At 44.1% G+C, this 18,783-nt stretch overlaps 1 protein-coding gene and 1 pseudogene across 1 annotated transcript; one reads left to right on the top strand and one right to left on the bottom strand.

Moving 5' to 3' along the window:
* The first annotated feature begins 2,834 nt into the window (after positions 1-2,834).
* Positions 2,835-3,794, top strand: LOC129651353 (olfactory receptor 3A2-like). The gene has a single exon (XM_055580094.1). It carries the CDS (start codon positions 2,847-2,849, stop codon positions 3,792-3,794), a length of 948 nt encoding a protein of 315 aa, XP_055436069.1. The 5' UTR covers positions 2,835-2,846.
* An 8,412-nt stretch (positions 3,795-12,206) lies between these two features.
* LOC129651354 (olfactory receptor 1D2-like) lies at positions 12,207-13,151 on the bottom strand (annotated as a pseudogene).
* Between the last annotated feature and the right edge of the window lie 5,632 nt (positions 13,152-18,783).

Consider the following 18,783-nt stretch of genomic DNA (forward strand, 5'->3'; position numbering starts at 1 on the left):
TATCCCTTCTCTACGGGATCTTCTCAACCCGAGTATCCAGTTGGGGTATCCTGCATTGCAGGCACATTCTTTACCAGCTGAGCTGCCACGGAAGCCACTGCAATTCTTAGGAGTAAGTATTAGGGGGATTCACTGAGTCCAGTTTGCTGCCCAGGACCCACTTCATCAGGTAGTTAGAAACTTGACTCCAGTCAGAGGCCTTGCTGAACTGTTTCATCACTGGAATCTTGGAGGAGTTGGGTGGAATTCCAGAGTTGGAGTTTGTCATGGCTCAGTAGGGAGAAATCGAGGCTCATTATGAAGCCCTGAGAGTGGTAATCCTCAGTGATGGGCATGATACCCATAAGGCACTCTCGATGTCTCTGGAAGATCTGAGTTCATCCCAGAATCCCACTGATTTCAAACAAGCTGCATCTCCAGCCAACTGAGGGTTGTCAGCAACTGTTCTGTTGCTCTTCTATCCCTGGCCATAACTTGCTTGTCTGTAAGGCCCACCTCTCCTAAGGGCCTTATTATTATGAGTGGTTTACATGACAAGGAACATGTCAGGGTAGATTTCTATCTGCTTGTCCCATCAAAACCAAAGAAATCAGTAGTCCTTGCAGCAGCCTTGCACATGCACCTGCCCCTGGAACTTCCTTAAACTATACTAATCCATAAAATTCTTGCCTGCAGAATCCCATGGACAGAGGAGCCTGGAGGGCTGCAGTCCGTGGGGTTGCAAAGAGCCGGATACAACTGAGCAACTAATCATGCACACTCATAAAATTCTGTCCTAGATTCCAATACAACCAGAGGCTCTTCCATGACAACTCTAGCTCATACTGATGTTTTCTTTCTCTGAAATCCTATGAACACTTGACTCATCCATTTATTTATTGAAAAATATTGAGTATATACCATAAGGGAAGTATTGTGCTAAGTACTGTTACTGCAAAACTGAGTCAAACATGTATTAATATTTCTGTCCTCAAGTAGCTTACAGAGAAGGAGGGGAGATATACTCTATAGAAAAATAACTTAGCTAGAAGGGAAACTGTAATAAGTTCAATAAAATAATGTGTAGTGGAAATTTAGAAGAGACAGAGCTCCTTTTGAGATGGAGAAGTTTCCTCGAAGGATTCATTCAGTCAAGTCTTGAAATACCTGGACATGTGGAGTTGGAAGGAAGTTGTCGCCGGTACAGAAAACACCATGAGAAACCCGGAGTAGAAAACCACAGGGTTACAATCAATGTTTGGGTCAAAATGGACTCCAAAGCAAAAACAGAGAGCAGGTCATTGCTCCTTAGTATAATATATGAAAAGAACTACTCTCCATCCAGGGATTTGCCTATCTGTATTTATCAATTATCAATTTCATCAATGATGATCAGGCTTGAAGATGATCCCCATATCTCACTGATCACATGGTCTCAGAATTTTAAGGATATCTTAGAGATCACCATATCCAATTTTCACCTAAGCTCAGGCTCTCGTCACCCCTTCCCTTTTGTTCTGACTTCCCAGCCTCTGATCTAGTGTATTCTATGCAGGGAAACAATGTTACTCTTAGTGAAGCCCTGGCTCTGCTTATTCCATGGGCAATAGAGAGACATGGATTTTTTTTTTTTTATCAAGAGTTTATTATAAGATCTGAAAGACTTAGCTCAATCTGGTTCTCTATTATGCAGGTGCACAATAGGTACAGTATTCTTGCTTGGGAAATCCCATGGACAGAGGAGCCTGGCGGCTACAATTCAAGAGGTCACAAAGATTGGACACTACGGGGCATGCACACATGCCGTTAGAGCTACTGGTCAGTCCACCATGCCCGAAACAAGGGCAAGTGCAAGATGGGTGATTTTGCTGTGCAGAAAACTAACGGCATCTAGTAGCAACCAATCCACAGGTCATGCTTAAAATTTTGATTCCAGAAGCAAGTAGCCAATACTATGAAAAGAATAAATTATTTTAAAATAGGCCACTATTCAAAGTCTCATGTAAGGGCTTAAAGAGCAACAATACTACCAAATAATACTTGCAATTTATTGACATAAAGGTTTTTTATTTTATTCTTCAGACTATGTCCCCCACCTTGGAGAAAGGGCTGGAGTTCCTAATAGCCACAGTCATGGGTATCTTCTTTCTGACTCTTGCCATACCTTGGCTTGATCCTCATTATTTCTAGAAGTCTTGGAACCTGGGTCGTGTTTTCAAATGCTTTCTAGATATTTTTCTCCAAATGCCATTAATTTTTCTCTTTTGAAATCTGTTTATTGGATTGGGCTGATCCCTCAGTTAAGTTGGGCGATTTACATTTTAGTCTCACTCTATTCAAAGAGGAAGTTTGCTTTCATCTGAATTTATTTCCCCAAGTATTCTAACATTTTCTAACTGGGAGAAGATGGGAGGGACAAAGTTCTGGTGGTTTGGGGCATCTCAGCCAAGAGCAGGGTAATGACATGGAGGGATAAAGGAAGTCAGTGGGTGAGGTGTCAGTGAATCTGGGGAGTGGGCAAACCATCACCCGGACAGCTAGGAACTTACCATGGGGCTCTGAACATACATGGTTTAAAATATTTAAACGAGTTGCCAGTCCAGGTTCGATGCACGATACTGGATGCTTGGGGCTAGTGCACTGGGACGACCCAGAGGGATGGTATGTGGAGGGAGGAGGGAGGAGGGTTCAGGATGGGAAACACATGTATATCTATGGCGGATGCATTTAGATATTTGGCAAAACTAATACAATTTTGTAAATTTAAAAAAATAAATAAATAAAATTTAAAATAAAATATTTTTGTTGAATAAGTACATTCAGTAGATAGAAACTTCCACTCCTGCAACATTTCCTTACAGAGACTCATGCAGCCAGAAGCTGGAAACAACAGGACAGCCGTAACTGAATTTATTTTACTGGGCTTAGTGGAAACAGAAAATCTACAGCCTATGGTCTTCGTACTCTTCCTCTTTGCCTACCTGGTCACTGTCGGGGGCAACCTCAGCATCCTGGCCGCCATCTTGGTGGAACCCAAACTCCACACCCCCATGTACTTCTTCCTGGGGAATCTATCGGCGCTGGACATTGGGTGCATCACCGTCACTGTTCCTGCCATGTTGGGCCGTCTCCTGTCCCACAAGCGCACAGTTCCCTATGCAGCCTGCCTCTCCCAGCTCTTCTTCTTCCACCTTCTGGCTGGGATGGACTGCTTCCTGTTGACAGCCATGGCCTATGATCGATTCTTGGCCATCTGCCGACCTCTCACCTACGGCACTCGCATGAGCCAGACGGTCCAGAGGATACTAGTGGCTGTGTCCTGGGCTTGTGCCTTCACCAATGCACTGACCCACACTATTGCCCTAACCACCCTTAACTTCTGTGGTCCCAACGAGGTCAATCACTTCTACTGTGACCTCCCACAGCTCTTCCAGCTCTCCTGCTCCAGCACTCAGCTCAACGAGCTGCTGCTCTTTGGCGTGGGTTTCATAATGGCAGGTACACCTGTGGTTCTCATCATCAGCTCCTACATCCACGTGGCAGCTGCGGTTCTACGAATCCGCTCAGCGGAGGGCAGGAAGAAAGCCTTCTCCACGTGTGGCTCCCACCTCACTGTGGTCTGCCTCTTCCATGGGACCGGTATCTTCAACTACATGCGTCTGGGTTCAGAGGAGGCTTCAGACAAGGATAAGGGAGTTGGAGTTTTCAACACAGTTATCAATCCCATGCTGAACCCACTTATCTACAGCCTTAGAAACCCTGACGTTCAGGGTGCCCTGTGGCGGGTACTTGTAGGGAGGCGGTCACTGACATGAGGGGTGGTAGGGTCCTTCCTTTCCAGCCTTTTCTGGGTTTGAGGAAATTTTTCATGAGGGCAGTAACCTGGAAAAATGGTTCATAACCATTTTCCTAGCTCTGCTGCCTGACGATTTGTTATGTGTACTTGTTCTGCAAAGAAACCCTACAGAATTCATTCATTTATTTGTACAATAGGTATTTATTGAATTCTTCTGTGACTTAGACATTCTTCCAGGGCAATGATGAACAAAATAGGAGTCTGAGCACTCACACTACTCAGGTTCTAATAAAGGGAGACAACATCATCAAGTATAAAGAAGCATCCTATATGGTAGATCACATAGTCATATGTGCAGTAGAGAAAAAACAAGCACAACAGGGGGATATGAAGTAGGGTTCTGCCGAGAAAGTTCCCAGGGCAAGTTGCGACTTTGCTTTTGGCTGTGCTCACTTTCCAGGTAGAGTTGAGGACTTGGAGGTCTGGTAGGTCTTGCGTAGCAATGTCCTAACAGGGAAGGGTATTTGGTTAACCACAGCCTAAGTAACCAATAATATCAAGTTTTCTTCTGGTGGGTATGTGAGATTCCCTCTAGATCAGGGTGCAGAATGCTGTCCTAAATTGTGGGCTCAGTGCCAAGGATTATTCTACTTTATTATTAGCCTTTTGCCTCCCAGAAAATTACTTCCTTTTTTTCACAACCACACAAGAACCCCAGAGTATGTCTAGAGCACAGGTTGGGTCTACAGAAAGAAAGAGCCCACTAAATAAAAATGAAATTAAAGCGTTTGTGATATATCTTAAGATCAAAAAAAGGAATATTCTGTCTCCATCCTCTACTGTCTTTCTTATTTGATGTCTCCTTCCTCATGTAAATGATAAAGTCTGTGAAAGAGGCATTTGTACTATAATTTCCTTAGAATTTTCCACATATAATATCCAAAATAACCTTCTCAAAAGTCTTGCTTTTCTCTCCCAAACCTCCTAGCTCAAAAAATATCCATAAATGTAGTCCCTAGGAGTGACACCTCTTTCTCTTAACACATCAGTACAGCTCCAACACAGAGAATTTCCTCATCTTGATGTTCATGCAGCATTCAGTTCATCCATTATCGATTAGTAACCTTTTTTTCATCCTCCCTTGGAAAGACTGCTTACCCTGTCCTGGTAATTCTGATGTTTCTCTACTTTATCATTCCCATAACTGTCCATGGCTACACCTGGAGCTTGTCTTCTTTGTAATCTCTTTTGGAGTCAAGAAACTGGAAGGATAGGCTGAGATAAAAACGAGAAGAAAAGGCATGAGAGTGAGAAGTAAGAAAGGCTTGGGAGTGGAGGACTGAAGATGAAAATGAGGATATGTGGAGGGATACGACAGCATGGTGAACAAAAGCAGTAAGCAGGAAAAATGGAAATTAGGAAAAGGACATGAGAAGATGGAAAGTGAGAAAGGATGAGAGAATTAAGGGTAACAAACTAGATGCCTAAGGAATGCTGATGAGGTCAAGGATGGGTGTCGAGAAAATGAAGAATGAATAGAAGGGGAGATGAGAATAAAATTCATCTATAGAATCACTTCCTATTAGCATATGGCCATGGAATAACTAGCACCTTTGATGTTACTGTTGGGCCCCACCCCTCCAACCAGGAAAAGAAAAGTTTAAGTTTTGATGAAGGTGTAATGATACAAGGCAGTTTAGGTATTCCTCTTCTGCTTCCTCTGGCTAGGAGATGATCCTAGAAAGACAGGGGGCAGGACTGACAGATGGAGAAGAGTGAGGGAAGATGTGTGTGCTGAGGCTCCATCCTCCATAACCCCACTGGGCCGTCAAAATCAACAGCCTCCCTGCCTCTGGGTGCAGCGCCTGGTGACAGTCGAAAGAACACAGATGAAATCGGTCTCTTTCCTGACACTCTTGGGTCTCCAGACACTTTGGGGTTAAAGAGAATGAGCTTCTCTCAAGGGGAAAAATTCTTGAGAATGACAACCATGAGTGTGGGCTGTAACCACCGCTCTGTGACCTTAGAAAGTGCTTCTCTATGGCTGGACTTGTTCCATAAAGAAGTGGGACGAGATCATCTCTCCAGGGTTCTTCACATCAAATGACCTTTGATATAATTTTCTAGGTGAACGTTTTCATGAGAAGGAATCCAGAAAACATTTTGAGAGTTTTACCACCACCACTTCCACCACTCTACCTACCCCATTACACATAGCGCTAATGTGTACATCCACTAAGTTATGACAGTATCTGTTTACCGTGTCCCTTTCATAAAGGATCGTTATAAATAAATATCTTTAATTTTTACAAACTGAAGGTTGAGAAATGGCAGTATTTTTATTTGGATCTTTAATCCAGTTAAAACTGCAGTTGGATATCTTTTCACATATTAAGTGGCCTGTTGTGTTTCTTCTTTAAGAAGTGCTGAAACTGGAGCCTATTATACAGAGTGAAGTAAGCCAGAAAGAAAAACACCAATACAGTATCAGATCAGATCAGATCAGTCGCTCAGTCGTGTCCGACTCTTTGCGACCCCATGAATCGCAGCACGCCAGGCTTCCCTGTCCATCACCAACTCCTGGAGTTCACTCAGACTCACGTCCATCGAGTCAGTGATGCCATCTAGCCATCTCATCCTCTGTCGTCCCCTTCTCCTCCTGCCCCCAATCCCTCCGAGCATCAGAGACTTTTCCAATGAGTTAACGCATATATATGGAATAAGCCTGTATGCGAGACAGCAAAAGAGACACTGATGTATAGAACAGTTTTTTGGACTCTGGGAGAGGGAGAGGGTAGGATGATCTGGGAGAATGGCATTGAAATATGTATAATATCATATAAGAAATGAATCGCCAGTCCAGGTTCAATGCAGTATACAGGATGCTCAGGGCTGGTGCACTGGGATGACCCAGAGGGATGGTATGGGGAGGGAGGTGGGAGGGGGGTTCAGGATGGGGAACACGTGTACACCCGTGGCAGATTTATGTTGATGTATGGCAAAACCAATACAATATTATAATTAGCCTCCAATTAAAATAAATAAATTTAAATTAAAAAAATGAAATTACATTCTCTGCTAAAAAAAAAAAAAAAAGTGCTTTTTGACAGCTTTTGCCCTCTTTTCTGGAGAAGGCAATGGCAACCCACTCCAGTACTCTTGCCTGGAAAATCCCATGGATGGAGGAGCCTGGTGGGCTACAGTCCATGGGGTCGCTGAGAGTCGGATGTGACTGAGAGACCTCACTTTCACTTTTCACTTTTCACTTTCCTGCATTGGAGAAGGAAATGGCAACCTACTCCAGTGTTCTTGCCTGGAAAATCCCAGAGATGGGGGGCCTGGTGGGCTGCCATCTATGGGGTCGCACAGAGTCGGACACGACGGAAGCGACTTAGCAGCAGCAGCAGCCCTCTTTTCCACTGGATTGTTGTTAGGAAATCGTAACTGGCAAGCCTTCACAAACAATGAAACTCAGCTTTGAATCAGCTCAGGTCCAGATTGAACAAAAGTGATCTAATCTTAGAGCCTAATAGATGCAAAAATATATAATTTGGGGAGAAAGAAGATATCACCCAGATCCATGCAATAGAAAATTAATCTGAGCCATATACATAATTTAAAATTTTCTAGAAGCCTCATGGGGACAAGACTGTTTCTGAGTCTGTAGCAGGGACCATTTTAAAGCTAAAGTAAGCAAGTGAAATTAATTTCAATGATTCATTTTCTTTTATTCATATATCTAAAACATTATCATCTCAACACATAATCAATATTATGAAATTATAAGTGAGATATTTTACATTCTTATTTTTCATACTGTCCTTAGCATCAGGTATATTTTAAACTTACAGAACCTCTCAATATGGATGCTAAATTTCATCAGAAATACTTGACCTGAGTCGTCTCACAAGGCTACGATCAAGCCATCAGCCAATGGTATAACGGTCTCCAGGCCTGACTGAGGAAGTGAAAGCTTCCACATTCATTCACATGGTCACTGGTAGGACTCAGTTCCTTGCAGGTTAGGGGACTGAGGACCTCAGGACCTCACTGGCCTGAGGTTGGAGGCTGCCTCAATTCCTTGACCCTAGGACATCTTAAAATGTGGTGCCTTCCTTCCTCAGAGCTGGAAAAGAACCATAAAGAAAGACTGAGAAAGAAAGCAAATAGGAGGTCCTCTGCTTGTGTGCCCTCAGCAACAACCATTTAGCAGCCATATGCAGACAAACGAACTGCTTCCCTGATAGCTCAGTTGGTAACGAATCTGCCTGCAATGCAGGAAGCTCTGGTTCAATTCCTGGGTCAGGAAGACCTGCAGGAGAAGGGATAGGCTACCCACACCAGTATTCTTGGGCTTCCTTTGTGGCTCAGCTGGTAAAGAATCCTCCTGCAATGCAGGAGACTTGTGTTCGATCCCTGGGTTGGGAAGATCCCCTGCAGATGGGAAAGGCTACCCATGCCAGTATTCTGGCTTAGAGAATTCCATGGACTGTATAGTCCATGGGGTCGCAAAGAGTTGGACACAACTGAGCAACTTTCACTTCACTTCACTTTATGCAGACAAAAGTGGGCTCCCAGGTGGCGCTATTGGTAAAGAATCCACCTGCCAATGCAAGAGACACAAGAGATGTGGGTTCAATCCCTGGGTTGGGAAGACACACTGGAGGAGGAAATGGCAACCCTCTCTAGCATTCTTGCCTGGAGAATTCCTGGACAGAAGAGCCTGGCGGGCTACGGTCTATGGGGCTACAAATAGACTTGATTGAGTGCACCTAACAGAAGCAGAAGATATTAAGAAGAGGTGGCAAGAATACACAGAAGAACTGTACAAAAAAGATCTTCACGACCCAGATAATCACGATGGTGTGATCACTGACCCACAACCAGACATCCTGGAATGTGAAGTCAAGTGGGCCTTAGAAAGCATCACTACGAACAAAGCTAGGGGAGGTGATGGAATTCCAGGTTAGCTATTTCAAATCCTGAAAGATGATGCTGTGAAAGTGCTGGAGTCAATACCAGCAAATTTGGAAAACTCAGCAGTGGCCACAGGACTGGAAAAGGTCAGTTTTCATTCCAATCCCAAAGAAAGGCAATGCCAAAGAATGCTCAAACTACCACACAATTGCACTCATCTCACACGCTAGTAAAGTAATGCTCATAATTCTCCAAGCCAGGCTTCAGCAATATGTGAACCGTGAACTTCCTGATGTTCAAACTGGTTTTAGAAAAGGCAGAGGAACCAGAGATCAAATTGCCAACATCCACTGGATCATGGAGAAAGCAAGAGAGTTCCAGAAAAACATCTATTTCTGCTTTATTGACTATGCCAAAGCCCTTGACTGTGTGGATCACAATAAACTGTAAAATTCTGAAAGAGATTGGAATACCAGACCACCTGACCTGCGTCTTGAGAAATTTGTATGCAGGTCAGGAAGCAACAGTTAGAACTGGATATGGAACAACAGACTGGGTCCAAATAGGAAAAGGAGTACGTCAAGGCTGTTCATTGTCACCCTGCTTATTTAACTTATATGCAGAGTACATCATGAGAAACGCTGGGCTGGAAGAGGCACAAGCTGGAATCCAGATTGCCGGGAGAAATAACAATAACCTCAGATATGCAGATGACACCACCCTTATGGCAGAAAGTGAAGAGGAACTCAAAAGCCTCTTGATGAAAGTGAAAGTGGAGAGTGAAAAAGTTGCCTTAAAGCTCAACATTCAGGAAATGAAGATCATGGCATCCGGTCCCATCACTTCATGGGAAATAGATGGGGAAACAGTGGAAACAGTGTCAGACTTTATTTTGGGGGGCTCCAAAATCACTGCAGATGGTGACTGCAGCCATGAAATTAAATGATGCTTACTCCTTGGAAGGAAAGTTATGACCAACCTAGATAGCATATTCAAAAGCAGAGACATTACTTTGCCAACAAAGGTCCGTCTAGTCAAGGCTATGGTTTTTCCTGTGGTCATGTATGGATGTGAGAGTTGGACTGTGAAGAAGGCTGAGCGCCGAAGAATTGATGCTTTTGAACTGTGGTGTTGGAGAAGACTCTTGAGAGTCCGTTGGACTGCAAGGAGATCCAACCAGTCCATTCTGAAGGAGATCAGCCCTGGGATTTCTTTGGAAGGAATGATGCTAAAGCTGAAACTCCAGTACTTGGGCCACCTCATGCGAAGAGTTGACTCATTGGAAAAGACTCTGATGCTGGGAGGGATTGTGGGCAGGAGGAGAAGGGGATGACAGAGGATGAGATGGCTGGATGACATCATTGACTCGATGGACGTGAGTCTGGGTGAACTCCAGGAGTTGGTGATGGACAGGGAGGCCTGGCGTGCTGCGATTCATGGGGTCGCAAAGAGTTGGCACGACCGAGCGACTGAACTGAGTGCACACACACACACACACACACACACACACACACGCAGACAAAAGTGACTTTGTGGGGATTTGGGATCCAGGTAGGAGACTGGAAACTTGGTGGAGCTTACAGCCAAGGAGGGGGGCTTCCCTGGTAGCTCAGTGCTAAAGAATCTGCCTGCCAATGCAGGAAACATCAGTTTGATCCTTGGTCCGGGAAGATTCCATATGCTGTGGAGCAACTAAGCCCAGGAACTGCCACTACTGAGCCCATGTGCCCCAACTACTGAAGTCCACATGCCCTAGAGCCTGTGCCCCACAGGTGAAGCCACCAAAATGAGAAGCCCGGGCACTGAAACAAAGAGTATCTCTCACTTGCTGTAACTAGAGAAAAGACCTTGCAAGTTTCATAGAGGGAAAGGGAAGTTAAGAGGGCTGTGGTCAACAAAGGATCTATGGCTTTTCATTGGATGAGTCCTTGCCAGGAAAGAAGAGGAGTCTTTCTTCCTCCAGACTGGCTCTGCTACACTCACAGGGTGTGAGAGCTTGGCTATTTTATCCAAATACAAATACTCCCCCCATACCACCCCATACCATTCACCCAGTGATCTTACCTTGCCTTGCTCTACTCACTTTTCCACTCATCAGCATGCCTTAATTCTTAGCTAAGCTTTTAGCATCTCAAGGAGGCCCTCCCTGAATTCCCCATCACTAACAAGCCAAGCGAGTCTTCCTCCTCCTTCTCCCCAACCCACATGCTCAGAGCATAACCACTTCCTTCAGACACAGAAATAAGGTAGCCTCCCTCCTTGGTCCTTTATGAGCTTCTGATTCATGTTTGTAAGACAGTCTAAGCCACTAATAGGATTTCAATCATTATCAGTGGAACGAACTGAGCCTCAGATCAAGTCAACTCCCCCTGTCTCTCAAAGTCTACGTCAGTGCTGGCTCTGCTGATTCATCTGTAAGGGACTGCTCCCCCTTTCACACTGCCAGAGCCCAGGGACTCATCTTCTCATCAGTACCTTCTCCTTTTCTATCCATTCCACTTGACATGAGGCTGGTGGAACCAAGTAGAGATAGGGTCTCACAATTACCTCCCTCACTTCTGCTTCCACCACCAGTCCTGTCCATGAGCATGTGCTGATCACGCTTGAACATTTTGGTTGCAGTGCAGGGTAGAGTGGTTGCAAGGAGAGGTGGGACCATGGAGTGAGGAGCCGGCATAACACAGGATAGGGTGGGCTGCTCAGGGATGAGGTCTCTCCACAGGGAGAAGGAAAATAGGAGAAAGCCACACTCAGTATTGCTTTGAGGTCTGAGAGGGCAATGCTGAAGTGGATGAGGAGGGTGTGGATGAGACCATGGAGGACAGAGAGCGCCCAACACAAGGTGAGGAGTGAAACGCAGAGCCCGGGGAACGGATAGCCTCACCCAGGGCACCTGTAGTGGGGGTAATGCAGGTGTCTCCAAATGGCTCACAGGCAGCAGGTCCCTTACAGCATGTCAGAGCTCATACCAAGAGTGTGCTAGAGAGTCCCCTCTCCAGGCCACAACTGGGTATATTATGAAAGACTGGGATGGTGGCACTGTGGTCCTATGGTCAGATAAGTGGAAGACTTTGATCCTGTAAAATTTTAGTATTAGTGTTAACATGACCTTATTTATTGCCAAGGTTGATGAGGTCTGGGGACACTGGTTGCACATAGGTGTCTTTTCCTCATCACAGAGGTATGAGCTCATTTTGAGCAGGATCTATGCTCTCATGGGGCTTCCCAGGGTGCTCAGTGATAAAGAATCCAGCTGCCAGTGCAGGAGACTCAGTTTCAGTCCCTGGGTTGGGAAGATTCCCTGAAGAAGGAGATGGCAACCAGCTCCAGTGTTCTTACATGGAAAATTCCATGGACAGAGGAGCTTGGCGGGCTACAGTCCATGGGGTGGTAAAAGGGTCAGACACGACTTAGTGACTAAACAACAAGTGTGTTCCCATCACTCCTGTGTCCTCCATAGGATAACGCCTTGGACATGAATTGAAGCAGTCTCCACTTCAATGCCCAGATTACCTCATGTCAACCTCTGGAAGGCTTTCCCTAAGAGGAGTCTTCCCAGTGCCCCATGCATGGCCTTGATCCTCAGGCTGTAGATGAAAGGGTTCATCATGGGAGTCACCACAGCATACATCACTGGGGCTCCTGAGTCCTTCATGGAGTGGGTTTTGAGGGGCTGCAGATATACTATACCAAGTGTCCCACAGAAGAGGGAGACCACAGCCGAGTGGGAGGCACAGGTGGAGAAAGCTTTGTGTTTCCCAGATGCTGAAGTTATCTGGAGGATGGTGCTGACAATCCGGACATAGGGTTTACGTGGTCATGAACCCTCAAGGGGTGAAGAAGATGAAGCAGCCTGTGACAATCAACACTGTGTGACTGATGTGAATGTTAGAACAGGCGAGCCTCAGTAGGACGTACATCTCACAGAAGATGTGGCGGATCTTCCAGGACCCTCAGAAGGTCACCTTGGTCATGAGGAGGGTGTGATGAGGCCACAGAGGACACAGAGGGCCCAACACAAGGTGAAGAGTGAAATGTAGAGCCCAGGGCTCATGGCCGTGGTGTAATGGAGGGGGTGGCAGATGGCCACATGGCGGTCATATGCCATCGTGGCCAGGATGAGGTTGTCCAGAGCCACCAAGGAGACCAGGAAATACAGCTGAGTCACACACGCTCTGTATGAGATGGCTTTGTTCTGGGACTGAAGGTTTACCACCATCTTGGGGATTGTGTTGGTGATGAAGAAGAGGTCTATGAAGCAGAGGTTGGCCAGGAAGAAGTACATAGGAGTGTGTAGGCGGGAGTCAGAGCCAATGGCCAGAATGATGAGCACATTTCCCACCACTGTGACCAGGTACATGGACAGGAACATCCAAAACAGGACCCGCTGCTGCTCAGGATTCTCTGAGATCCCCAGGAGGAGGAACTCTGAGACTCCACTCTGGTTGCCTCCATGCATTTCTCCAACTGTCTGCAACATCAGCACCAACAAACGTTTGTTAACTCAGTTACTTCTATTAAACAAGGACATTCACATACACAAGATCAACTATTCTCTTGGCATTAAAATATCTTGAACTAAATTTTATAATATTTTAATACAGATTATCAACAATGTAATAACAGGCATAAATATATAGCATGGACAATGTGTAACTTCTAGTCATTCCAGCAACTTCTCAGTTCCGTTTAGTTCAGTCATTCAGTCGTGTCGGACTCTGTGCGACCCCATGAATCGCAGCACACCAGGCCTCGCTGTCCATCACCAACCCCCAGAGCTCACGTCCATTGAGTTGGTGATGCCATCCAACCATCTCATCCTCTGTCGTCCCCTTCTCCTCCTGCCTTCACTTTTCCAGCATTAGGGTCTTTTCCAATGAGTCAGTTCTTCACATCAGGTGGCCAAAGTATTGGAGCTTCAGCTTCAGCATCAGTCCTTCCAGTGAATATTCAGGGCTGATTTCCTTTAGGATTGACTTCTTCTCTGCCATACTTATTTTTTTAATTAATTTATTCACTTTAATTGGAGGCTAATTACTTTACAATATTGTAGCATTTTTTGCCATACATTGACATAAATCAGCCACAGGTGTACATGTGTTCCCCATCCTGAATCCCCCTCCCACCTCCCTCCCCATTTCATCCCTCAGGGTCATCCCAGTATACCGGTTCTATGTGCCCTGTCTCATGCATCAAACCTGGACTGGCGATCTATTTCATATATGGTAATATACATGTTTCAATGCTATTCTCTGAAATCATCCCACCCTTGTCTTCTCCCACAGAGTCCAAAAGTCTGTTCTTTATCTCTGTGTCTCTTTTGCTGTCTCACATATAGGGTCATCATTACCATCTTCCTAAATTCCATATATATGCATTAATATACTGAATTGGTGTTTTTCTTTCTGACTTACTTCACTCTGTATAATAGGCTCCAGTTTCATTCACCTCATCAGAACTGATTCAAATGCATTCTTTTTAATAGCTAAGTAATATTCCATTGTGTATATGTACCACAGCTTTATTATCCATTTGTCTGCCGATGGACTTCCGTGTCCTGGCTATTGTAAACAGTGCCGCAATGAACATTGGGGTACACGTGTCTCTTTCAATTCTGGTTTCCTCGGGGTGTATGCCCAGCAGTGGGATTGCTGGGTAGTATGGTCTGCTATACTTCTTATCTGCCATACTCAATATTACAGGATTAACGTCTATGTCTTATTTTAAATTCTACCAACTTACCATATTCTTGAAGTGCTTAAAGATTAGTACATCATGATATTGATTAGATGTTTAGTTAGCAATAATTGCGCCTCAAATAAACCTCATTGGCAATGATACTGCCACTGTGCAAGTCAAAATCATAACAGGACTTCCTGGAAACAATGATTATTTGAAGTTTCATCGAAAAACAAACATGAGGGACTGCCCTGGTGTTTCAGCTCCACGATGGATCTAAGATTCCGAGCTCCCAATGCAGTTGGATCCCTGTTCAGGAAACTAGATCCCACATGCCACAACTAAGTCCCAGCAGAGCCAAAGAAATAAATAAAAATATTTAAAAAATAAATTTGGACAATGTTGAGAAGAGTGCTAGAAAGAGAACATTTTTTCTGTCAAACACAAAAGCAGTGTGGTACTGGTGCTGGAGTGAACAGATCAGTGGAGCTAGACAGAACTTGAGAAACAGAGCCAAGAAGGTCTCAGGGAAGCAAGGGTAATAGTCATAATTTATACTGACAGTTATTGAAGATACTTGAGATTCAAGAACTTCTGATTTTTATGCTAGAAATTATTATAATAGTGCCAAACGTTGAAGCAAATGTCAGACCAGTTGTCCTTGGTCTTCCACTTTTTTATAAATTTAATTTTATATTTCTTGAAGATCATAGACACATGCTATAAAAATTCGTATTCACACACACACACTGTTGTTCTTGAAAAATATTTTCTCCGTATAACTATTTTTTCATGTATACCAAACAAGAGAAAAATACATGCTCAACTCTGTCATTTTGTAACTTTGGAAATAAACAGAAAGGACATGCTTTTTACTAAGAAAATTCTAGTACTAGAAATTCATCTTAAGAATCAGTTCAGTTCAGTTCAGTTCAGTCGCTCAGTCATGTCTGACTCTTTGCAACCCCATGAATCGCAGCACTCCTGGCCTCCCTGTCCATCACCAACTCCCAGAGTTCACTCAGACTCACGTCCATCGAGTCAGTGATGCCATTAAGCCATCTCATCCTCTGTCGTCCCCTTCTCCTCCTGCCCCCAATCCCTCCCAGCATCAGAGTCTTTTCCAAGAAGTCAACTCTTCCATGAGGTGGCCAAAGTACTAGAGTTTCAGCTTTAGCATCATTCCTTCCAAAGAAATCCCAGGGCTGATCTCCTTCAGAATGGACTGGTTGGATCTCCTTGCAGTCCAAGGGACTCTCAAGAGTCTTCTCTAACACCACAGTTCAAAAGCATCTATTCTTTGGCGCTCAGCTTTTTTCACAGTCCAACTCTCACATCCATATATAATCAGACAAAATGTGAAAAACTGTACTATCTTAGAGGTTCATCAGAGCCTTGTTAACAAGAGTAAAAATGTAGAAACAACATAAACATTCAACATTAGAGGTTTTCCTTAAAAATTACAGAATACCTAGGAAACAGCAACCCACTCCAGTGTTCTTGCATGGAAAATTTCATGAACAGAGGAGCCTGGTGGTCTACAGTCCATGGGGTTGCAAAGAGGAGGACACGACTAAGGGACTAAGTACACAGGAACAGAAAGAGACTTGTGGTTTCCAGCAAGGGAGAAATAGGAGTGACTGAACAGCTATGGGAGTGATGAAATGTTCTCAAGTTAGATTGTGGTGACGGTTGTACAGTTCTGTAAAGATATTAAAACCATTCAGTTGTGTGCTTTAAATGGGTGAACTTGATGCTTTCCAATATACATTAAGTGCAGACAAATACTGTTTGATTCTACGTACATGAGACACTTAGAAAAGGCAAATTCATAGTGTCAGAAAGTACACTGGTAGATGCCAGGGATTGGGGGGATAGGGAGGTGGAGATTGGGAATGGGAAGTGAGTGCTTACAGGGGACAGACTTTCAGGTCAGGAAGGTGAAAAATTTGGGAGATAAATGGTAATGAGAGTTGCACAGCAATGTGAATGTACTTAGTGCCACTGAACTGTACAGTTAAATATGATTAATATAGTATGTTTTATACTATGTGAGTTTTACCACAATAAAAAAATTTAAAAATACATGATCAACATTAATCAGCCACAGGCATACATATATTCCTCCCCCCCCCCGCCTCTTGAACTCCCCTCCCATCTCCCATCCCATCCCACCCCTCTAGGTTGTCACAGAGCACTAGGCTGAGTTCTCTGTGTCACACAGCAAATTCCCACTTGCCATCTATTTTACATATGGTAAATAAATGGGTGAATTTTAGGGGTATTGGTTTATATCTCAATAAAGTTATTTTTAAAAGTATATAATCCAGTAAATCAGTGGAAAACTCTGAATCTATCATAAATAATGATGTTTAAATTTTTTCATTTATATATGGAAAGTTTGTAACAACTGATAAATTAAAATTTCAGTTTGCTTTTACACAATAAAATAGAAAATCTGCAGTTTACCCCTACTTGACACTAGCGATACCTGCTCAGTGTTGCTGTTATGAGGAAGGGAAACAAGGAAATAAATCAAGTGCTCAGCACTGGCTGAGCCCCTTCCCTAACCAGCTGGGTCCTGGCGCTGAGAGCTCTCCTGAAAGAAGTATGCATGGGAGGTAGGTAAGGTGCTGGGAAAAACCAGAGACACTCCAGGACACTGGTCCATCTACTTTCTTGTCCTCAAGGCGAGTGTTCCCCACACTTTGACACACATCAGAATCACCTGCAATTCTCATTAAAAAAAAAAAAAACAAAAAAAACACAGGTTCAGGGACTTCCCTGGCAGTCCAGGGGTTAAAGACTTCATGCTTCTAATACAGGGGGCATGGGTTTGATCCCTGGTGGGGGAACTAAGATCCCACATGCCTCCACAGTGTGACCAAAAAATTTTTAAAACATAAATTATAAAGGAAGTACACATGCCCTTTCTTGAGATGATTCAGTAGGTCTGTTCTGAGAATCAAGTTCTTTTTTAGCAATCACCCTGTGATTTTGATTCCACATTTTGGAAAAAACTGCTCTGAGCCTGTAAAAGTCAGTGGCCAGATGGAAGCAAAGAGGAACTGAAGAGCCTCTTGATGAAAGGGAAAGAGGAAGAGTGAAAAAGTTGGCTTGAAACTCAACATTCAAAAAACTAAGATCATGGCATCTGGTCCCATCACTTCATGGCAAATAGATGGGGAGACAACAGAAACATGACAAACTTTATTTTCTTGGGCTCCAAAATCACTGCAGATGGTGACTGCAGCTATGAAACTAAAAGACGCTTGCTCCTTGAAAGAAAAGCTATGACCAACCTAGACAGCATACTAAAAAGGAGAGACATTACTTTGCCGACAAAAGTCTGTATAGTCAAAAATATGATTTTTTCCAGTAGTCATGTATGGATGTGAGAGATGGACTGTAAAGAAAGAGAGTACCAAGAATTGATGCTTTTAAACCGCGGTGTTGGAGAAGACTTGAGAGTCCCTTGGACTGCAAGGAAACCAAATCAGTCCATCCTAAAGGAAATCTGTCCTGAATATTCATTGGAAGGGCTGATGTTGAAGCTGAAGCTCCAATACTGCGGCCACCTGATGAGAAGAACTGACTCATTTGAAAAGACCCTGATGCTGGGAAAGATTAAACGTGGGAGGAGAAGGGGATGACTGAGGATAAGATGGTTGGATGGCATCACTGACTCAATGGACATGAGTTTGAGCAAGCCCAGGGAGTTGGTGATGAACAGGAAAGCCTGGCATGCTGCAGTCCATGGGGTCACAAAGAGTTGAACACGGCTGAGCGACTGAACTGAATGGAACTGAGATGGCCTTAAACACACAAATCCCTCTGCAGTGTGACTCAGCAGAAAGAATGTAGGCATGATTTGGAAAAGGGCTCCAAACTGAATTTTGAAAACCTGGCTGTTAGTACCTCTTGTGTTGCTCCCCAGCTGTGTGACCTAGAGGAGAGCACACAACCTCTCTGAGCCTTTTCATCTCACTCATAAACCCTTTCTTGCAGATTGAAGAATGACATGCAACAGAGCATGAGATAGAATGTTGAAAACTACAGAGCATTAAGATTGGAGGGATTGTTAATTACTTTTAAATATGAAGGGATTAAGGGCTTCCTAGGTGGCCCAGCGGTAAAGAATCTGCCTGCTAATGCAGAAGACACATGTGTGATCCCTGGGGCAGGAAGATCCCCTGGAGAAAGAAATGGCAAATCCCCTGGACTGAGGAGCCTGACAGGCTATGGTCCACAGGGTCACAAAAGAGTCAGACATGACTTAGAGACTAAACTATCAACAAACATGAAGGGATTAGAGTATATGAAGACTTTGCAAAGTGTCTATGCTTGTAGGAGACAGCAAATGGAGAAGGAAGAAGATTTTAAAACAGGAGAGAAAGAGAGGGAGGGAGAGA

This window comes from Bubalus kerabau, chromosome 4 (assembly GCF_029407905.1).
Source record: "Bubalus kerabau isolate K-KA32 ecotype Philippines breed swamp buffalo chromosome 4, PCC_UOA_SB_1v2, whole genome shotgun sequence".
In the NCBI taxonomy this organism is placed as follows: domain Eukaryota; kingdom Metazoa; phylum Chordata; class Mammalia; order Artiodactyla; family Bovidae; genus Bubalus; species Bubalus kerabau.